At 43.0% G+C, this 16,616-nt stretch overlaps 2 protein-coding genes across 8 annotated transcripts in view; both read left to right on the forward strand.

Moving 5' to 3' along the window:
• LOC133513007 (guanine nucleotide-binding protein G(q) subunit alpha-like) overlaps nucleotides 1-8,710 on the forward strand; it is a 30,769-nt gene extending 22,059 nt beyond the window's left edge. For all 6 annotated transcript variants that reach the window (XM_061843191.1, XM_061843195.1, XM_061843194.1 and 3 more), the window contains 3 exons: nucleotides 1,225-1,354; nucleotides 1,456-1,609; nucleotides 3,364-8,710. In XM_061843191.1, coding sequence (XP_061699175.1) covers nucleotides 1,225-1,354; nucleotides 1,456-1,609; nucleotides 3,364-3,554 — 475 coding nt within the window. In that variant the 3' untranslated portion in view covers nucleotides 3,555-8,710. The remainder of the gene's footprint in view (nucleotides 1-1,224; nucleotides 1,355-1,455; nucleotides 1,610-3,363) is intronic.
• A 164-nt stretch (nucleotides 8,711-8,874) lies between these two features.
• On the forward strand, nucleotides 8,875-15,010 carry LOC133513607 (TLE family member 5-like). Of its 2 annotated transcripts, none has more exons than XM_061844536.1 (7): nucleotides 8,875-9,326; nucleotides 10,525-10,625; nucleotides 11,841-11,904; nucleotides 11,979-12,023; nucleotides 12,101-12,163; nucleotides 12,332-12,406; nucleotides 13,250-15,010. In XM_061844536.1, the coding sequence occupies exons 1-7, from the start codon at nucleotides 9,300-9,302 to the stop codon at nucleotides 13,514-13,516; spliced, it is 642 nt and encodes a 213-aa protein (XP_061700520.1). In that variant the 5' UTR covers nucleotides 8,875-9,299; the 3' UTR covers nucleotides 13,517-15,010. The 2 variants fall into 2 exon arrangements, with proteins under 2 accessions (XP_061700520.1, XP_061700521.1); XM_061844537.1 differs by having other exon boundaries at nucleotides 8,876-9,326; nucleotides 10,528-10,625.
• The last annotated feature ends 1,606 nt before the right edge of the window (nucleotides 15,011-16,616 follow it).

Genomic DNA, 16,616 nt, shown 5'->3' on the forward strand with positions numbered 1-16,616 from the left:
GCATCCATTTTTCAACTTTTGCAGTACCCGTTACCTTCTTCAAAGTGACACGCTTTGGTGGTGGCATGCATGACTCGCTCACACGGGATTACCCACATAGCGCGTAACTCCCAAAAGATTTCTGCCTCATCTGCTTCTAAAGGGGTTGAATCCATCATCTCTTCCTCAGGTTTTCTCACTTGTAAGCAAAGAAAAGAATTCATTTAAATCCGGCTTTTGCAGTCTCGCGGTTCTGTGTGAGCAGCACCGACGCATGTCAGTCTTGTTTTGATGGATTCAAAACCTGTTCATGCACATAAAATCCTTCTTGTAGCTGTTTTGGGATTCTTTGGTCATTGATGGTTGAAAATTAGGGGTGTAACGGTACATGGAAGATCACAGTTCGGGTCGTACCTTGGTTTTATGGTCACGATTCGGTTCCGGTACCAGTGATACGCAAATGAAATGTGGTTGGAAAAAAAACAAACAAAACACAGCTCACATTGAACAGATGTGATTAACATAGCTCATCAATTGCTTTTGTAAAGCTAATGCCGCACTAACGCTAGCGCTGCGCTAAAAAAACATACCGTTAAAAATCACTGAAACAAGGCAGTAACACGCTAGCGCAGCGCTAACAGGGCCGGACCGGTAAAAGTCGCTTCCTCGGCACATATATTCCACCGGTCTCATTTGTAAATCTTACACTTCAAATATTGTTTGTATAGGAATGTCTATTTATTTTTGGGAAACAAACAAATACAACACAAATACAGAAAAGTGCAAGAGATTGACAAGTTGGACATACTGCTAAAATTTTATTATTTGGTAGAAAATGAGCTTACAGCATAAACATATGGCTCGGCCGCAATATGTTGCACTGTAAAAACACAAAATCTATCCAAAATGAAAAAAGCAAAATATGCTTTTTATTTGCCAAGATATTTCTCCTCACATGCTTTAAGCATATTCCGTCCTTAAAAATCTTGAGGTATTATAACATAGTATTAAGGTTTTATTATTATTTATGAGTACATATGAAAGAAATAGCATAATTCTATTGGTCAGGAAGTAATGGTGGTATGACTGCATTGCTTTAAATAATACCGTCCTGATTTTTGTGTTCAATAAGCGTGAAAATTCTGTACTCGGACGACCCGAAGGTGACTACACGTAGCGTCACACCCTTAGCGAGCAGACCGTATATCATAAACGCGCCTGAATACTCATTTGCGTGAACTTTAGGATGGTGGATGTGGGCGGTCAGCGGTCAGAGAGGAGGAAGTGGATCCACTGCTTCGAGAACGTCACCTCCATCATGTTCCTGGTGGCGCTGAGCGAATACGACCAAGTCCTCGTGGAGTCCGACAACGAGGTCACGCCCTCACAAACTCGGGTTTATTCAGACTTTCACAACGCAGGTGCTTCATCATAAATGATTTTATTATTATTTTTTTTTTTAATCTTGCTCATCAGAACCGCATGGAGGAGAGTAAAGCTCTGTTTAGGACTATCATTACCTACCCCTGGTTTCAAAACTCCTCCGTCATCCTCTTCCTCAACAAGAAGGACTTGCTAGAGGAGAAGATCTCCTACTCGCACTTGGTGGACTATTTCCCAGAGTTTGATGGTAAGATTGGCTCATCCATCCCTCCATCCATTTTTTTTTTTTTTTTTTTTTTTTTTGCTGCTTCTCCTCACAAGGGTGGCGGGGCGTGCTGGAGCCTATCCCAGCTGTCAACGGGCAGGAGGCGGGGTACGCTCTGAACTGGTTGCTAGCCAATCGCAGGCCACGTGGAGACAGACAACAGTCGCACTCACAATCACACCTACGGGCAATTTAGAGTGTCCAATTAATGTTGCATGTTTTTTTTTTGGGGGGGGGGGTGAGAGGAAACCCACGCATCCACGGGAAGAACATGCAAACTCCACACAGGCGGGTCCGGGATGGAACCCGGGACCTCAGAACTGTGAGGCCAACGCTTTCCAGCTGAGCCACCGTGCCGTCTGGGTCATTCACAAGTCTCCATATGTTAAAAAAAAAAAAAAAAAGGCGTTGGCCTCACATTTCTGAGGACCGGGGTTCAAATCCCGGCCCCGCCGATGTGGAGTTTCCACGTTCTGCCCGTGCCTGTGTGGGTTTTCTCCAGGTGGGCACTCCGGTTTCCTCCCACATCCCAAAAACATGCAACATTCATTGGACACTCTAAATTGCCCATAGGTGTGATTGTGAGTGCGACTGTTGTTTGTCTCCACGTGCCCTGCAATTGGCTGGCAACCAGTTCGGGTTGTGCCCCGCCTCCTGCCCGATGACAGCTGGGATAGGCTCCAGCTGTTCCCGCGACCCTCGCTAGGATAAGCGGCTTAGAAAATGGATGGATTTTTTTTCATGTGTTGGTTATTGGGAAATAATACAAGAAGGGACAATTCAACTATGATTTGCTATTCATTTTGTCACTGATAATATGAATAGAGAGTCCCGGCCACAATTAATCGTGACGTCACTTCCTTTTGCCGGAAGGACGGCCGTATACACTTCGCATGACTTTTGCACACAGAAACAACGTCGGCCCCGTTGGCTCGGAGATGCGGTGTTTTAAAAGCACCGTAATTCCCGGCCTACAGAGCGCACCTGGTTATAAGCCTGACCCAGTACATTTGTAAAGGAAATACTATTTGGTACATACATACGCCGCACCTGTGTAAAATCCGCAAGTGCCCACATTGAAACCCACATTCAAACACGAGATATTTACAAAGAAAGACGGTACAAAGTTTAACACTAGCGCCACCGCACTAACGCTAGCACCACCATGCTAACACTAGCACCGCGCTAACAGGGCTGGTTAAAATAAAACATACTGGTAAAAATCACTGAGACACGGCAGTAACACTTTAGCGCTGCACTAACAGTGCCGGACCGGTAAAAGTCACTTCCTCGGCACATATATTCCACCAATCTCACTTGCGGCCATTAGGAAAAAATGCAGAAATTCGTCGCAACACCGCATAAACTGCAGGGTTAAAAGCGCGTGGAAAAAAAGTCACGGCTTATAGACCAGAAATTAGAATTATTATTATTGTAAAATAAGTCATTGATTTAAAGACTAAAAATGCATCAGATGAAAAAAAACAAACTGCACCTCTCTACACCATTAATTTAAAGAGTAAAGTTGTGAGATGAGTCAGAAATGGTATTCAAGTGTTACGGGATCATAGTTTGGGCTATATTTAGATGCCAAACAATAATAGTAATATAGGCCACTTTATAAAAAAAGAACCATAATCATAGCTGGTCCCTGCTGAGCGTTGACTGTACAAGCAATTTAAAACGCAACTTCTCTCAATGAACGTCCCATTTAACCTCCCCACGGCGTCCCGCAGGGCCGCAGAGGGACGCGCAGGCGGCGCGGGAGTTCATCCTCAAGATGTTTGTGGACTTAAACCCCGACAGCGACAAGATCATCTACTCGCACTTCACGTGCGCCACGGACACTGAGAACATCCGCTTCGTGTTCGCCGCCGTCAAGGACACCATCCTACAGCTCAACCTCAAAGAGTACAACCTGGTTTGAGACCCCCTGCCCCCCCCCATCCCCCCTTCCTTTTTTGCACAACCTCCTTTTCCGAGTGCACTCGACTTTTAATGCAACACGCGCGCGCACATACACACATTTGTCCATCACATTTAAAAATCCCCCGCAAAAACAAAAAAAGACGTTGCGCTTCTTCCTGGTTTTCCGGCCAGCTCGGGTCAGAGCGAGCCGGCTCGACGGGCCCCGGCGCCACCCGACTCTCCGAGACGCCGGGATTACGAACGCCGCCCACGGGATCCGCTCGCCGCCTCCACGTCGATGAATGTAACCACCAGCACGTCGGATGTGCAATTGTGCAGAAAAATGACCCCTCAACAGCGTAGCGAGATGATATCAGGGGTGTCGAACGGGGAACGTACAAAGTCATAATATTAAGAACAAGCTCGGATTTCGAATGACTGAACCACAAACCTTTAAGTCAGCTGTTCGGAAGTGAAATAAACTATTGCAATTTAAAATTTAATAAACAAAGTTGTAGGAATTACTTACACCTCATTCCCCCCCCCCCACCACCCTTCATTTTTCAATTGATCCTGTGGCCCGATTAAATTTTCTATGGAAGTAAATATGTGCCGCCAGGATTTGAATTAAAAATTAAATGAAATTAAAATTCACATTATTTCAAAGTGATCACATTTTCAATAGCTGTATTTCAGTTTAACGTTTCAATGTTAACAAATTTATCAAGTAAAAAAAAAAAATTCAAATTTTCAATTCAATTCAATTTAAAATTCAAACTGAATATTTTCAGTCTCCTGAGATTCAACTGGCTACAATTCACCGTTTAAATTCAGTGTTAAGAAGGCAGCCAATCCAGTCACGCTTTCTTAGTCACGTGACATCACAGACTAATATAATTATTAATTATAATTTCCTCTCAGGGCAGCACGGTTGAGCAGCTGCTAAAGCGTTGGCAACACAGTTCTGTGGACCCGGGTTCAATCCCGGCCTCGCCTGTGTGGAGTTTGCAAGTTCTCCCCGTGCCTGCGTGGCTTTTCTCCGGGTGGGCACTCCAGCCCCCCCCCCCATCCCAAAAATATGCAACATTAATTGGACTCTATAAATTGCCCCAAGTTGTGATTGTGAGTGCAGCTGTTTGTCTCTGCCCTGTGATTGGTCAGTGACCAATTCAGGGTGTCCCCCGCCCGTTGACCACTGGGATGGGCTCCAGCGCTCCCCGCGACCCTCGTGAGGATAAGCGGCTAAGAAACTGGACGGATGGATTAAATTAACAAAGATCAATTAATTATTTGAACTTCATTTTCTAAATGAGCATTTTTTTTTTTTCCCCTCCCTTCGTGGCCCGATTGAATTTCCCATCAGGATTTTGGGCCCATGTTTGACACCCCTGGTATATTTGTCGAGACACGAGAGGGCCAAGAAAATGTTTCTGAATTGAGACGATTGCTGATGCTTTCAGTTTTTTTTTTTTTTTAAATTAAGAATGTCACTGATGACACGAAAATGGATTAGAGAGGACATTTTTGAACGCACAGCTTCCCTCCTGGATTCACAGGGACAATCAAGTGACTCACTTTTTTTTTTTTTTTTGCCCCTCACCCCCTCCCCTAATTACGAGGGTCTATCAGCCCCCCCCACCCCGTCCCTCCCCACATGCCTTGTCACTCAACACTGTTCAATCAGACACTTCCTGACGCTGTCGCGCACTCGTTATTTTCTATTAGGCCGGGCTTATGTTTACTCGTTTTTTTTTTTTAAACTGTATAGTCAATTTTTGTTGTTGTTGTTTCCAAACTAGACAAATCGAACGATTGCTGCTTTTGAGTGGTGAGAGGGACGAGGAGCGGGTGACGAAACCGTTTTTTTTTTTTTTTTTGCTGTCTGAAAATAAGCGTTTGTGTATATTTGTTTGTAAATACATATACACAACAGGGGTGTACAAAAACGCTCTGTGGTACACAAGTTTTTTTGGCATAAAACCAACAACGACGACAAAAAACAACAAAAAAAAAAAAGGTTAGTGACTTTGGTGAGCATAGCCCCCCTCCCCCCCTTCTATGAGTAGTATTGATACTGTGATATTGTATTTTGTTGATTATAAAAACAGACGTCACAGAGCCGAGTGGTCAATTAGCAGTCTATTTATAATACGGTGATGATTTTACATTTTTTTTTTTGTATTTATCTAATTTATGGACCAGGTTTGAAGGTGTTGATAATTCTGCCTGCTCTTCTTTCTTTTTTTTTCCAGTGTTGAATAAGGTACTCTGGTTCTACTCGCGACAGAGTCCCGACTTGAGTCTGAACTGCTGTAGAAATTAAATGCGAAAAAAAACGAGAAAAAAAATGAGGAATGTCTGATATCGTAAGGACTTTTAGTGCATCTGCTTTCTATTTGGGGGCGATTTCCGTCGTTCGCCGCCGCCACCACCGAGCGTTTTCTTCAAGGAGCCCTCGCGTTAGTTTTTATTTCCAAAAAGAAAGCAGCTCAATGTGTATTTACATATAGTTTATGAAAGCATATAGAGACGGTGCTGTAACTGCTTACATACCTTAGAAAATGTACATTACAAACAGTGTTTTGGGGGGTTTCTCGGGCTCTGTATTTTATTTATTTTTTTTTGAACCATTATTATTTTCTATTATTTATTTTGTTTCTGCATGTTTTCCGGGCTTGCTTTAGTAGTGCCAGTGACGTTACCGATGAACTTTTTTCCACGTGAATTTATTCTTCTCTCATCCTCATTAAGGGCTATCACAGTGGGGGTGTGAGAGAACAGCGATGCGTAGTATGAGTAGTGGCAAAACCCAAAAGGTCTTTATTATTCCCCCTCCTCCCCTTCTTTTGCGGTGTTAGGCACGACTACTACCCCCTTGCCCCCATGCAGTACATTTATGTATTTCAAAACTCACAGACGCTGCAGCCACAGTATTTGCATGTTAGCTGATCGCCAAAAAAAAAGCTGTGCAGGTTATATCACTTTTTTTTGTTTTAACACAATTGAGAAGTGTGTGTGTGTGTGTGGTTATAACTGTTGGAAAATTATCAAAGTATTCAACATACCGCTTCTCATTAATTTTGGGTTTGTGTCTCTACTCATCAATCTTTTTTTTTTTTTTTTTTTTTTTTTTTAAAGGACTACCTTTTCTGTATTTTTATTTTAGCCACTCATTTCAATTCAGTTGCAGGGAACGATGTTAGATCTGGGGTTTATATGTGTGTCTGTGTATTTTATTTGATATTTTCCCCTCTGAATAACTTGAATGCACCATCATAACCATCCAGTCCTCGCTTTCCCTTATGATGTACACGTGGTGGGCAACATGTGGCCTGTGGGCCATATACACCAGTACTTATATCTGGTCTGCTGTGAATTTATTTAAAAAAAAAAAAAAGACACACAAATGTTCATAATACAATATACAGTTTCTTTTTCCAATTATGGGCCTCAAATTATTAGGATCCATATATATATGTAAGTAAATATTTGCCACCAGGATTTGAATTTGAAATGCCACAGAAAACAGGATTTGAATTTGAAATGTAAAACACACATCACATTTTCAAGTTATATTTCAATGTAACTTTTCAATATGAACAATTCATCTGGCTACAATTTGCTATCCAAAATTCACCGTCTGTGCCACCAGGCAGGGTTACTTCAGGTCAGAACCGAACAGCAAGCCAATCCAGTTAAGCTTTCTTCTGTGATGTCCCGTGACAAAGAAAGCCTAACTGCGATCAATGTGATCGCTTTAAATTTCACATTGAAATCCTGTTTTCTGTGGCATTTCAAATTCAAATTCTGATGGCACTTATTTACTTTAATAAGTGTTAATATACACTAATGTTGCCATAGTAATCCTATTACTATCCCGTGCCTAGCAAAAAAAAATTAAAACTGTATCAATGACAGGCTCGGGAACTTCCCCACACAACTCGGGATAAAATTAATTCCTTCCCGGCATACAAAGATGTTCAACAACCACATCAGAAAGCATTGAATATTTTTTTTTTCTCACATACGGAAGGACAGCTTATAAAAATTAATTGGGAACTGCGACTAAATGTGGAATTACATAAAAAAAAAGAAAACATTTAATGAAAAGTCAATTCTTATTGAACCATGACCTGTCAGTGGTAAATCAAATGATCAATAATTAAGTTGTGTTTAGTTCTTTTTTTTTTTTTTTTTTTGCCCCTGGTCAAATCGACCTAGCAACATTATTGCCGTTCATGTTACCAAAGTGTTTAAAAATATATATTTATATCACCCCACCACACCTTCCTATTAATTATTTTTTTTGTTCTTTTACACAAAACGAGACGTCGCCAGTTTCTGCTTGTGCCAATGTTAAGTGAGCAAAAGACATTTAACTGTTAGGTGTGTTTTGAATGCAAAAAATAATAATAAATTTTTTTTTTTAATTTGTTGAGCTAGTTTGTGTTGCACAGTGGTGTACTATTTGGCACATTTTAAATTGATACAGTATAGTACATTACATTTTGTATTTATACAGTATATATTCTATATATGCACACACACATACGTTGTATGAGCAGGAAATCGGGATGTTTTTTTTTTTTTTTTTCAATCTTTCACTTTTTTTATCTTCACTGCATCTAATTTTATTTTGTTGCCTTGATGCTTTTATTTCTCTGTATATTCAAAAAAAAAAAATGACCAGAATGCTATTGTGTACATGAGTTTAGGACCACTTCCCCCTCCTTGCTCCCTCTTAAAATGATCAAATGTTGAGTGGTGTTTTTTTGTTTTGTAAATCTAATGTAAAAAAACAAAACAAAAATTCCATCATATGATGCGCGCCTGCCAGGCTGTGTCTTCAAGTGCCAACACACCGCCGCCAATGGATAATTTGCTGTTTTAGTTTGTTTTTTTGTTATGAAACTATAATTATTGCATGTACTGTTTCTTTTACAAGCGAGGGGCTTTGGATGTATTGACTGAAGCCCTTTGGCTCCAGTTGGCCGGATATCGGTTTACACATAACTCTCTGCCATATTTTTATGTTTTCATGTGTTTGTTTTTTTTTTTTCTTGACCACTGTTGCCTGATCCTCATTCAAACATGATGTATGATCATTATCGCCGCCGCCTTCTAAAGAGAAACATAATGACAAGGTTATCTGTTTTAAGCATTGAAATAAATTTGTTCCTATACTTGTTCATCGTGTGTGGTTTCTTTTTAATACAAAAAAAAAAAACCAAAACGTGTTGTAAATACTTTTGCCTGGTCGCTGCCTGTAGCATTTTTTTTGCAATACACATATTGGCCACGAGGGGCGCTGTTGGATTCGTTCGCTGATTGGCGGGAAAACAATACACAGAAGAAGATTGGAAAATGGAGGATCCTGGGCGGTCGTTGTGTAGAACACATTCGTGTTCCAGGCAGGGCAGCTAATGTGTCGACATCCAGTCAGGCTTTCCCATGAGGAGGCGTAAAACGTTATTCATACTAATTACAAAAACCAAACATTTCGTAAAGGCTAAATAACAGCTTTAGCGTCACTTGTCGCAAAGACGGCTTCTGCGAGCGGGAATCGACTCGACGCTAATTGAGCGTTCGCCTCCCAACGATGACGGGGTACAAAGTGCGAACAGCAATCATCTAAAAGTCTCATATCCGGGAACGTGTTCGCTTCAACCGGATAGCCAGCCAGCCAGCCAGCCCGCCCGCCCGGGGCTCGACACGACTGAGAGGGGGAGTCCTCGGCGAGCGAGCGAGCGACGCTACTGCTAGCATGATGTTTCCTCAATCCAGGCACTCGGTGAGTCGTTGTTCGTCAAAAGTCGCTGGGCTGCCGCGGCTAGGCTAACGTCTGCTAATTGCTGCTAGCTTGCTGGTTAGCTGACGCCGCCGTACAAAAACAATGTCTGCCCCGGCCAATGGCTGCCGTGGCCTCTTCTTTTTTGCCACTTACCTCGCTTTAACGGTAACAACCCCGTCGAAGCGGGTGTTCGCTACCTCGTAAGTGTGTGTACGCGTCAGTCTGGCCTCGGCCTCGTTCGCTGTGTACTGCGGCTGCTAGCCAATGTGAACAAACAGCCAACAGCCACCATTCGCATACTCTCGGTACTTATCGTTCATGTGTGAGCTTCTTAAGAATTCAAACATGTATTCTTTAAATTGTGATACTGCTACTTGGGTTTCGTCTACATTTTTCAACAGATTCAACGCCAAAACCGGAATGAGACATTGCTGCAACTATTTTGACATGACTCGAATTCCACATTTGCCGTAAAAAGAAAAATACTATTGAAATGAATGATCCATTTACTACCCCCCCCCTAAAAAAGGCAAAATGTATTTGCTATTTTCAGGCGTTTTTTTTTTTTTTCTTCGAGGGAATTTGTCTTTGGAGGTTCTGCTGTATTTATTCTATCCATCCATTTTCTTAGCTGCTTATCCTCACGAGTGTTGCGGGGAGTGCTGGAGCCTATCCCAGCTGTCAAGGGACAGGAGGCGGGGTACACTCCGAACTGGTCGCCAGCCAATCGCAGGGCACATGGAGACAAACAACAGTCTGACTCACAATCACACCTATGGGCAATTTAGAGTGTCCAGTTAATGTTGCATGGTTTTGGGATGTGGGAGGAAACCGGAGTGCGCACCCGGAGAAAAGCCACGCAGGCACAGGGAGATCATGCAAACTCCACACTACTGATGTAAAAAAAAAAAAAAAAAACAATAACAATAATAATAATAATAAAATTCATATTCTGCACCCCGCCCTCCTCCCAAATGTTTTTATTTTTTTTGTTGTATTTCAGAATTTTGTCTTCTAAAAGTAACCTTTTAATTGCTAATGAATTATTTACATTTTCCATATATTTCTCCCATGAACCTTGTGAGGATAAGTTGCTCTGAAAATGGATGGATGTGAATAATTTCCTTATAATTCAGAATTATTTTTTTTTTTCCCCATTTTTGGCTTCGCTCAACTCTTTTGTGATGATTTTTGTCAGCAGGCTTCAGCTCAGTCCGGACAAGCTCTCAAGTTCACCACCTCCGACTCGTGTGATCGCATCAAAGATGAGTTCCAGTTCCTTCAAGCACAATACCACAGGTAACACACGAAAAACTTTATTATACCTTGTAGGATACTTACTGTTCTCCTAAAAGTATGTTTTTTTTGGGGATGTGTGTGTGACTACTTAATTTCAGCACAAGGCAAAAAAAAAACCAAATAAAAATTTGACCAAGCAACGGCTCATAATTCCAAAACAAGTGAGTTGAGAAACTCCTAAGTCAAGGTACCACTATCATATATCTATGTATCCATCCATTTTCTTAGCCGCTTATTCTCACAAGGGTCGCTGGGAGTGCTGGAGCCTATCCCAGCTGTCAATGGGCAGGAGGCGGGGTTACACCCTGAACTGGTCGCCAGCCAATCGCAGGGCACATGGGGACAAACAGCCACACCCACAATCACACCTCGGCGCAATTTAGAGTGTCCAATTAATGTTCCATGTTTTTGGGATGTGGGAGGATTTCCCGGAGAAAACCCACACAAGTGTAGTAGGTCTAACTCTGTGTTGTGCATTTTTTTGGATGATGAATGAGAAGACAGACACATTGGTTGGTATTTCTACTATGCAGTTTATTATCAGGAAAAGCTTTTTTTTTTCTTAGGCTTGGAACCCATTATTTCTTTTTCCATTCATTGTAATGGGAAACATCGATTCGGTTTTCAAACAAATCACTTTTCGAACCGTTTTCTGGAACGGATCGTGGTCGAGAACCGAGGCATCACTGAAGTCCGTCCCCGCTACACGATAAGCGTGGCTTCAAAATAAAACAGGCAGCCTACTTCCACCAACAATTCAATGGTTACCCCCCCCCCCCCCACAATGCACATTTTTCAACACACAATTCCTTTAACCATCCATGACAAACATCGGAACATAAAGGAATAAATGACAAATTAAAAACACACTTCCACGTCCTGTTCCTATCATAGAGCGCAACATCACACCACTAGACAGGCACGGGGAGAGTCGGGATTGAACCTAGGCCCTCAGAACTGTGAGGCCAAGGCTTTACCAGCTGATCCAGCGTGCTGCCTCCATCCATTACGATATATATTCTTACGGCTTTATTGACTCACCTGCTTTATTAGAAAATTTTTAAAGAAAAAAAACAAAAAATCTTCCAGGGTTCCATGTAAAAGCCAAAGTCGGGCTAACCACGCCAAGCCATTTTATCATTGATTATTGTGACATGTTTCAATTCCGTCGCCCTTATTGATGATATTTCTTTTTACCGGTTGTGTTTTCTCCAGCCTCAAGCTGGAATGCGACAAGCTGGCGTCGGAAAAGTCGGAGATGCAGCGCCATTACATCATGGTGAGAACGCAAAGACGGCGACGATTAGAATCGAGCCTGACGTTGATCCGCTTTGTGTCGCGTGTGCGTTTCAGTATTACGAGATGTCGTACGGATTGAACATCGAGATGCACAAACAGGTAAAAATTGGGAATATTCTTTTGCGTAATTTTGTCGGCGCTTTGTCATTTTTGTCCCTTTCTGGTTTCCTACTCAGGCAGAAATAGTGAAAAGACTTAACGGCATTTGCGCTCAGGTGCTGCCTTACCTGTCGCAGGAGGTAAAATTTTTGTGTGCATTCATATTTCTTTCCATTAAGTCACTTTTTTTTTTTTTTTTTTACTAAAATGAAATTCTTTGGTGTCTGGGGGGGAAAAAAAAAAACAAAAAAGTCCACCGATCCTTTGGCATTTTTTCCCCTTTTTGTAAAATCGCGCTGTCGTTTTAGCACCAGCAGCAAGTCATGGGCGCCATCGAGAGAGCCAAGCAGGTCACCCCTCCCGAGATGAACTCCATCATACGGGTCAGTCACCCCGCAACTGTTTTTCTCGTTAAAAGCGCGTTTTCAGGGATTTTATTCCGATGGGAATTACCGTCATTTCCGGCCTACAAGCCGTGACTTTTTTTTCCCACACTCTCTAAACCCTGCGGTTTATGCGATGATGCGGCACTAGCGTGGTGCTAGCGTTGGCGCACCTAGTTATAAGCCTTGCTACACAGAGAGTTTAATGCTAGCGCGGTGCTAGCGTTGGCGCACGTGGTTATAAGCTTCGGTACACTGAGTTTAACGGTAGCGCCGCACTAATCCTAGCGTGGCACTAGCGTTAGTGCACCTCAGTACACAGCGAGTTAAAACGCTTGCGCCGCACTAACGTTAGCACGGCACTTGCATTAGCGCACCTGGTTGGTTCTAAGTCTCGATACACCGAGTTTAATGCTAGCGGAAGTGCCATTTGTTATACACAGTTTAACACTAGGGCTGCACTAATGTTAGCACGGCGCTAGCATTAGTGCACCTGGTTATAAGCCCCTGTACACAGAGTTTGATGCTAGCGCCGCACCAATGTTAGCACACCTGCTAATAAGCTTCGGTACACCGAGTTTAATGCTAGCGATAGTGCCCCTGGGTGCACAAGGAGTTTAACGTTAGCCCAGTGCTCGCGTTTGCGCACCTGGTGTTAAGCCTCGGTACACAGAGTTTACCGCTAGCGCCGCACTCGCTCTCAAACGCTTTCTGTGTACCGAGGCTCATCACCAGGTGCGCTACGTCATTGATTTGCTGGAACGCGTTAGCCGAGTTCCGAGCTGGGTCACGGAACAGACGGAAGGTTCCGCTGACGGTGTCCGACGTGTCTCGTGTGCGTAGCAACAACTGCAGGTGCAGCACCTGTCCCAGCTCCAGGGCCTGGCCCTCCCGGTGGCCCCCCTCCCCCTGGGCCTGACCCCGCCCAGCCTGCCGGCCGCCTCCTCCGGCTCGGGCCTCCTGTCCCTGTCCTCCATCCTGGCCAACTACTCTCACGGCCAGGCCGCCCAAGCCGCCAAGGACGACAAGGTCCGCGGGGACGCCGCCCAGTCTCAGGGCCAAGCCGACAGGCCGCCGCCCAGGCCCGAGGACGGCGACAAGTCCGACTGAGGAGGCCCCCGCGGCAGGTAAAGGCCGGGAAGAACGCGGACTCTTCCTTCTCAGTCGACGTAACGTGTACATATAGTCACGCTTGTAATGTACAGGTGTAAAAACAAACAAACAAACAAAGCATAGAAGGGTAAATGTTACTCTCCCTTTTTTTTTTTTTTTTTTTTTAACTTTCATTCCTTCCTTCCCGTAACGGCGTAAATCAAAATGGAGTCCGCCTGCCTCTCGTGAGGCAAACCATCAAAAGCGTTTCTGCGGTGGCAAATATGTGCCGCCGGGATTTGAGCCAATCGCAGTTCTGCTTTTCTTAGCGTGTGATGTCACGTGACTAGCAAAGGGTAACTGCGATTGGCTGGCTGTTCGGTTCTGACCTGAAGTAACCCTGCCGTTCCCGGTGGCACTTATTTACTTCCACACGTTTGTTTCCTGTTCCTTTTCGCGAGCGCCGGCCCGTCCCGCGTCCCGCAATGCCATCCAAAGACAGTCGAGTCCATTCGAACGTTGATCTGGAAAAAGAAGAAATGAACTCCCGCGCGGGCACATGACAAGTCGCCGCCGCGTGTAAAAGTTTTGAGTACGAGAGCGCACGAGTGAGTGTTGGTAAAAAAAAAAAAAAAAACGACAACATTTTTGGGTTTCTTCTCTTTTTGCACCTTTTTGTCCACATCCGTAATCTTGGCCGTAGCTCCCCCTGCTGGTCTGCTCTTCATCAGGCACGCTTGAAACTTGAAATTTTGTCCAAAACGCCGAATGTGACATTTTCACATCGAATTTATTAAAAGTATGGAAGGTTGGTGCGTCGGAAAACCGGCGTGTCCGCTTTTGGCCGACAGGGGGCGGCAACAAACCGGTCACACTGAGTTTGGCGAGCTTTGATAACTTAAAACACTTGGGAAGCTTTAAAAAAAAAAATCATTTTTTAGTTTTTATTTTGTGGTTTTCATTTTACTGTATTTTTAGTAATTTGCCATATTTTTTTACTTTTTTTTTTTGGGTAAAAGCACTTAAGTGTCGTCTGTGCGTTCTGATAACGATAGTAATAATCTTTTGTGTGCGTTCTTGTACTGTGAAGGGCCAATTTGTATACATATGAATATATCAATATACATATTTTTGAAGCTTTTTTTTTTTTGTACGTTCCAAAGCTGCTTTTCAATGTGTACCATGAAGAGAGAGTGTGTATGTATTTGTGTGTACACGCATGCAGGCGGGCATCTTTATTTTTTTGTTTGTTTCTTTTGTCCAAGTTTTGCAAGTAGTTTTTTTTTTTTCCTCCCCACTTTGTGATGGTTTAATCCTCTTTTGTGAAATTTTAGTGGTAAACAACAAACGGTGTGTAATTGAATATTTGAAAGAAAAATGGAGGGGGGGGGGGGGAAGGTGTAAAGAAAGCAAGAATGGACGACGATGACAAAGACGAGAAGGGATGCATGGCGCTTTTAGCAGTAAGGAAGCTTTTCTGGTGCCTTACAAATAAAATATGTGATTGGAACATTTCCGGTGTCCTAATTTGACTTTTTCTTTTTTTTTTTTTAAATGAAAAGGTGGAAATTTTACATTTTATAATATGAATATATATATGTGTGTGTGTGTATATATATATATATATATACACACACACATATATATATATAAAATGTGTGTGTATATATATATATATATATATTATACACACACATGTATATGTATATATACACACACATGTATATATACACGTTTATATACATATATACACATCTATATATATACACATCTATATAAACATATATATATACACAAACACACACATATGCACACACACATATATACATATATATACGCACACACACACACACAATATACACACACATATATACACATATATAAGTCACGCTGGAAAATAATGGAACTTTTTAATGAATATTGGCGGTGGTCTGCATAATTTTAATTTCTTCAGAAAGAGGAAAACTCCAATCTTAATTTAGATTCAAGGCAGGGGGAAGGGACTTAGTAGATCGTCCCAAAAACCAGAATCAGATTAAAACACGTCAATATTTTGATAAACTGAAGCCTATCCCAGCCATCTTCAGGCGAAAGGCGGACCACACCCTGAACTGGTCGCCAGTCAGTCGCAGGCCAGATATCGACACCGTCACTGAGCGGGAATCGATCCCACGCCGCCCGCACCAAAGGCAGGCGTGCGTACCGCTACATCATCAGTGACTCCACGGCAATAAATATGCTGTAAAATAATTTCTTAAATTCTTGATCGTGGGGGTGGGGGCAATTTGAAAACGGTGAGTCACAGCTGAGACAGACGCGACAAGTACAGGCAGCAGCAGGTTTGCACACGTGGACGGCGTCACTCAACAGAGTCCAGACCGCAAAAAAAAAATCGTTCTCATGGAACAACAACCCAAAAAACATTTTGCGCCCGCGAAGGAAAAACGTGTCCACGTCTTCAAAAAGCAGGAAGGAACCGGATTTGGGAACACAAAAGCGAGCGTTCCCGTTTGCCAGGCCGCGGGGGAACATTTTTTTTTTCAACGCCTTGAAAAAAGGCCTTCGAAAGCGTCAATTCAAGTCTTTGTTTTTTTTTTTGTCACTCCGCCGACGCAACTTTCGACCCCGGAAAAGCGCCGAAGGGAGCCCGGAACAATGTCGCGCGTTTTCTCTCGGACGTCACGACTCTTAAAACGGGGAACTCAAGCCTTACAGTTTCAAAGCAATAAATAATAAATTCAGCGTATGCGACGGCGATTAACTTGCCATTTCTGGAATATGCGACGGCGATTAACTTGCCATTTCTGGAATATGAATTCAATAGATTAATATGTTAACGCAAGGGAAAACCGCTACCGGCTGCGGAGCGGAAAAAGATGTCAAAGATTTAAGGATATTAAAAAAAAAAAAAGACCCCAACAATTTTAACAGTTCAAAATCATGTCACGTCATTATCCAAGCCGCTTATACTCACAAGGGTTGCGGGAAAGCTGGAGCCTATCCCGACGAGCTCCGGGCGAAAGGCGGACTGCACCCTGAACTGGTCGCCAGTCAGTCGCGGGGCGGGAATCGATCCCGCGCTGCCCGCACCAACTTCGGGCGTGCGTACCGCTACATC

This window comes from Syngnathoides biaculeatus, chromosome 15 (genome assembly GCF_019802595.1).
Source record: "Syngnathoides biaculeatus isolate LvHL_M chromosome 15, ASM1980259v1, whole genome shotgun sequence".
Lineage (NCBI taxonomy): Eukaryota > Metazoa > Chordata > Actinopteri > Syngnathiformes > Syngnathidae > Syngnathoides > Syngnathoides biaculeatus.

What these genes read in the sequence shown, in the direction of transcription:
- LOC133513607 (XM_061844536.1), top strand. Translation starts at nt 9,300, where the DNA reads ATGATGTTTCCTCAATCCAGGCACTCG. An exon ending in ACATCGAGATGCACAAACAG is followed by an intron (nt 12,024 to 12,100) that starts GTAAAAATTGGG and finishes TTTCCTACTCAG; the next exon opens with GCAGAAATAGTGAAAAGACT. An exon ending in TGCCTTACCTGTCGCAGGAG is followed by an intron (nt 12,164 to 12,331) that starts GTAAAATTTTTG and finishes CTGTCGTTTTAG; the next exon opens with CACCAGCAGCAAGTCATGGG.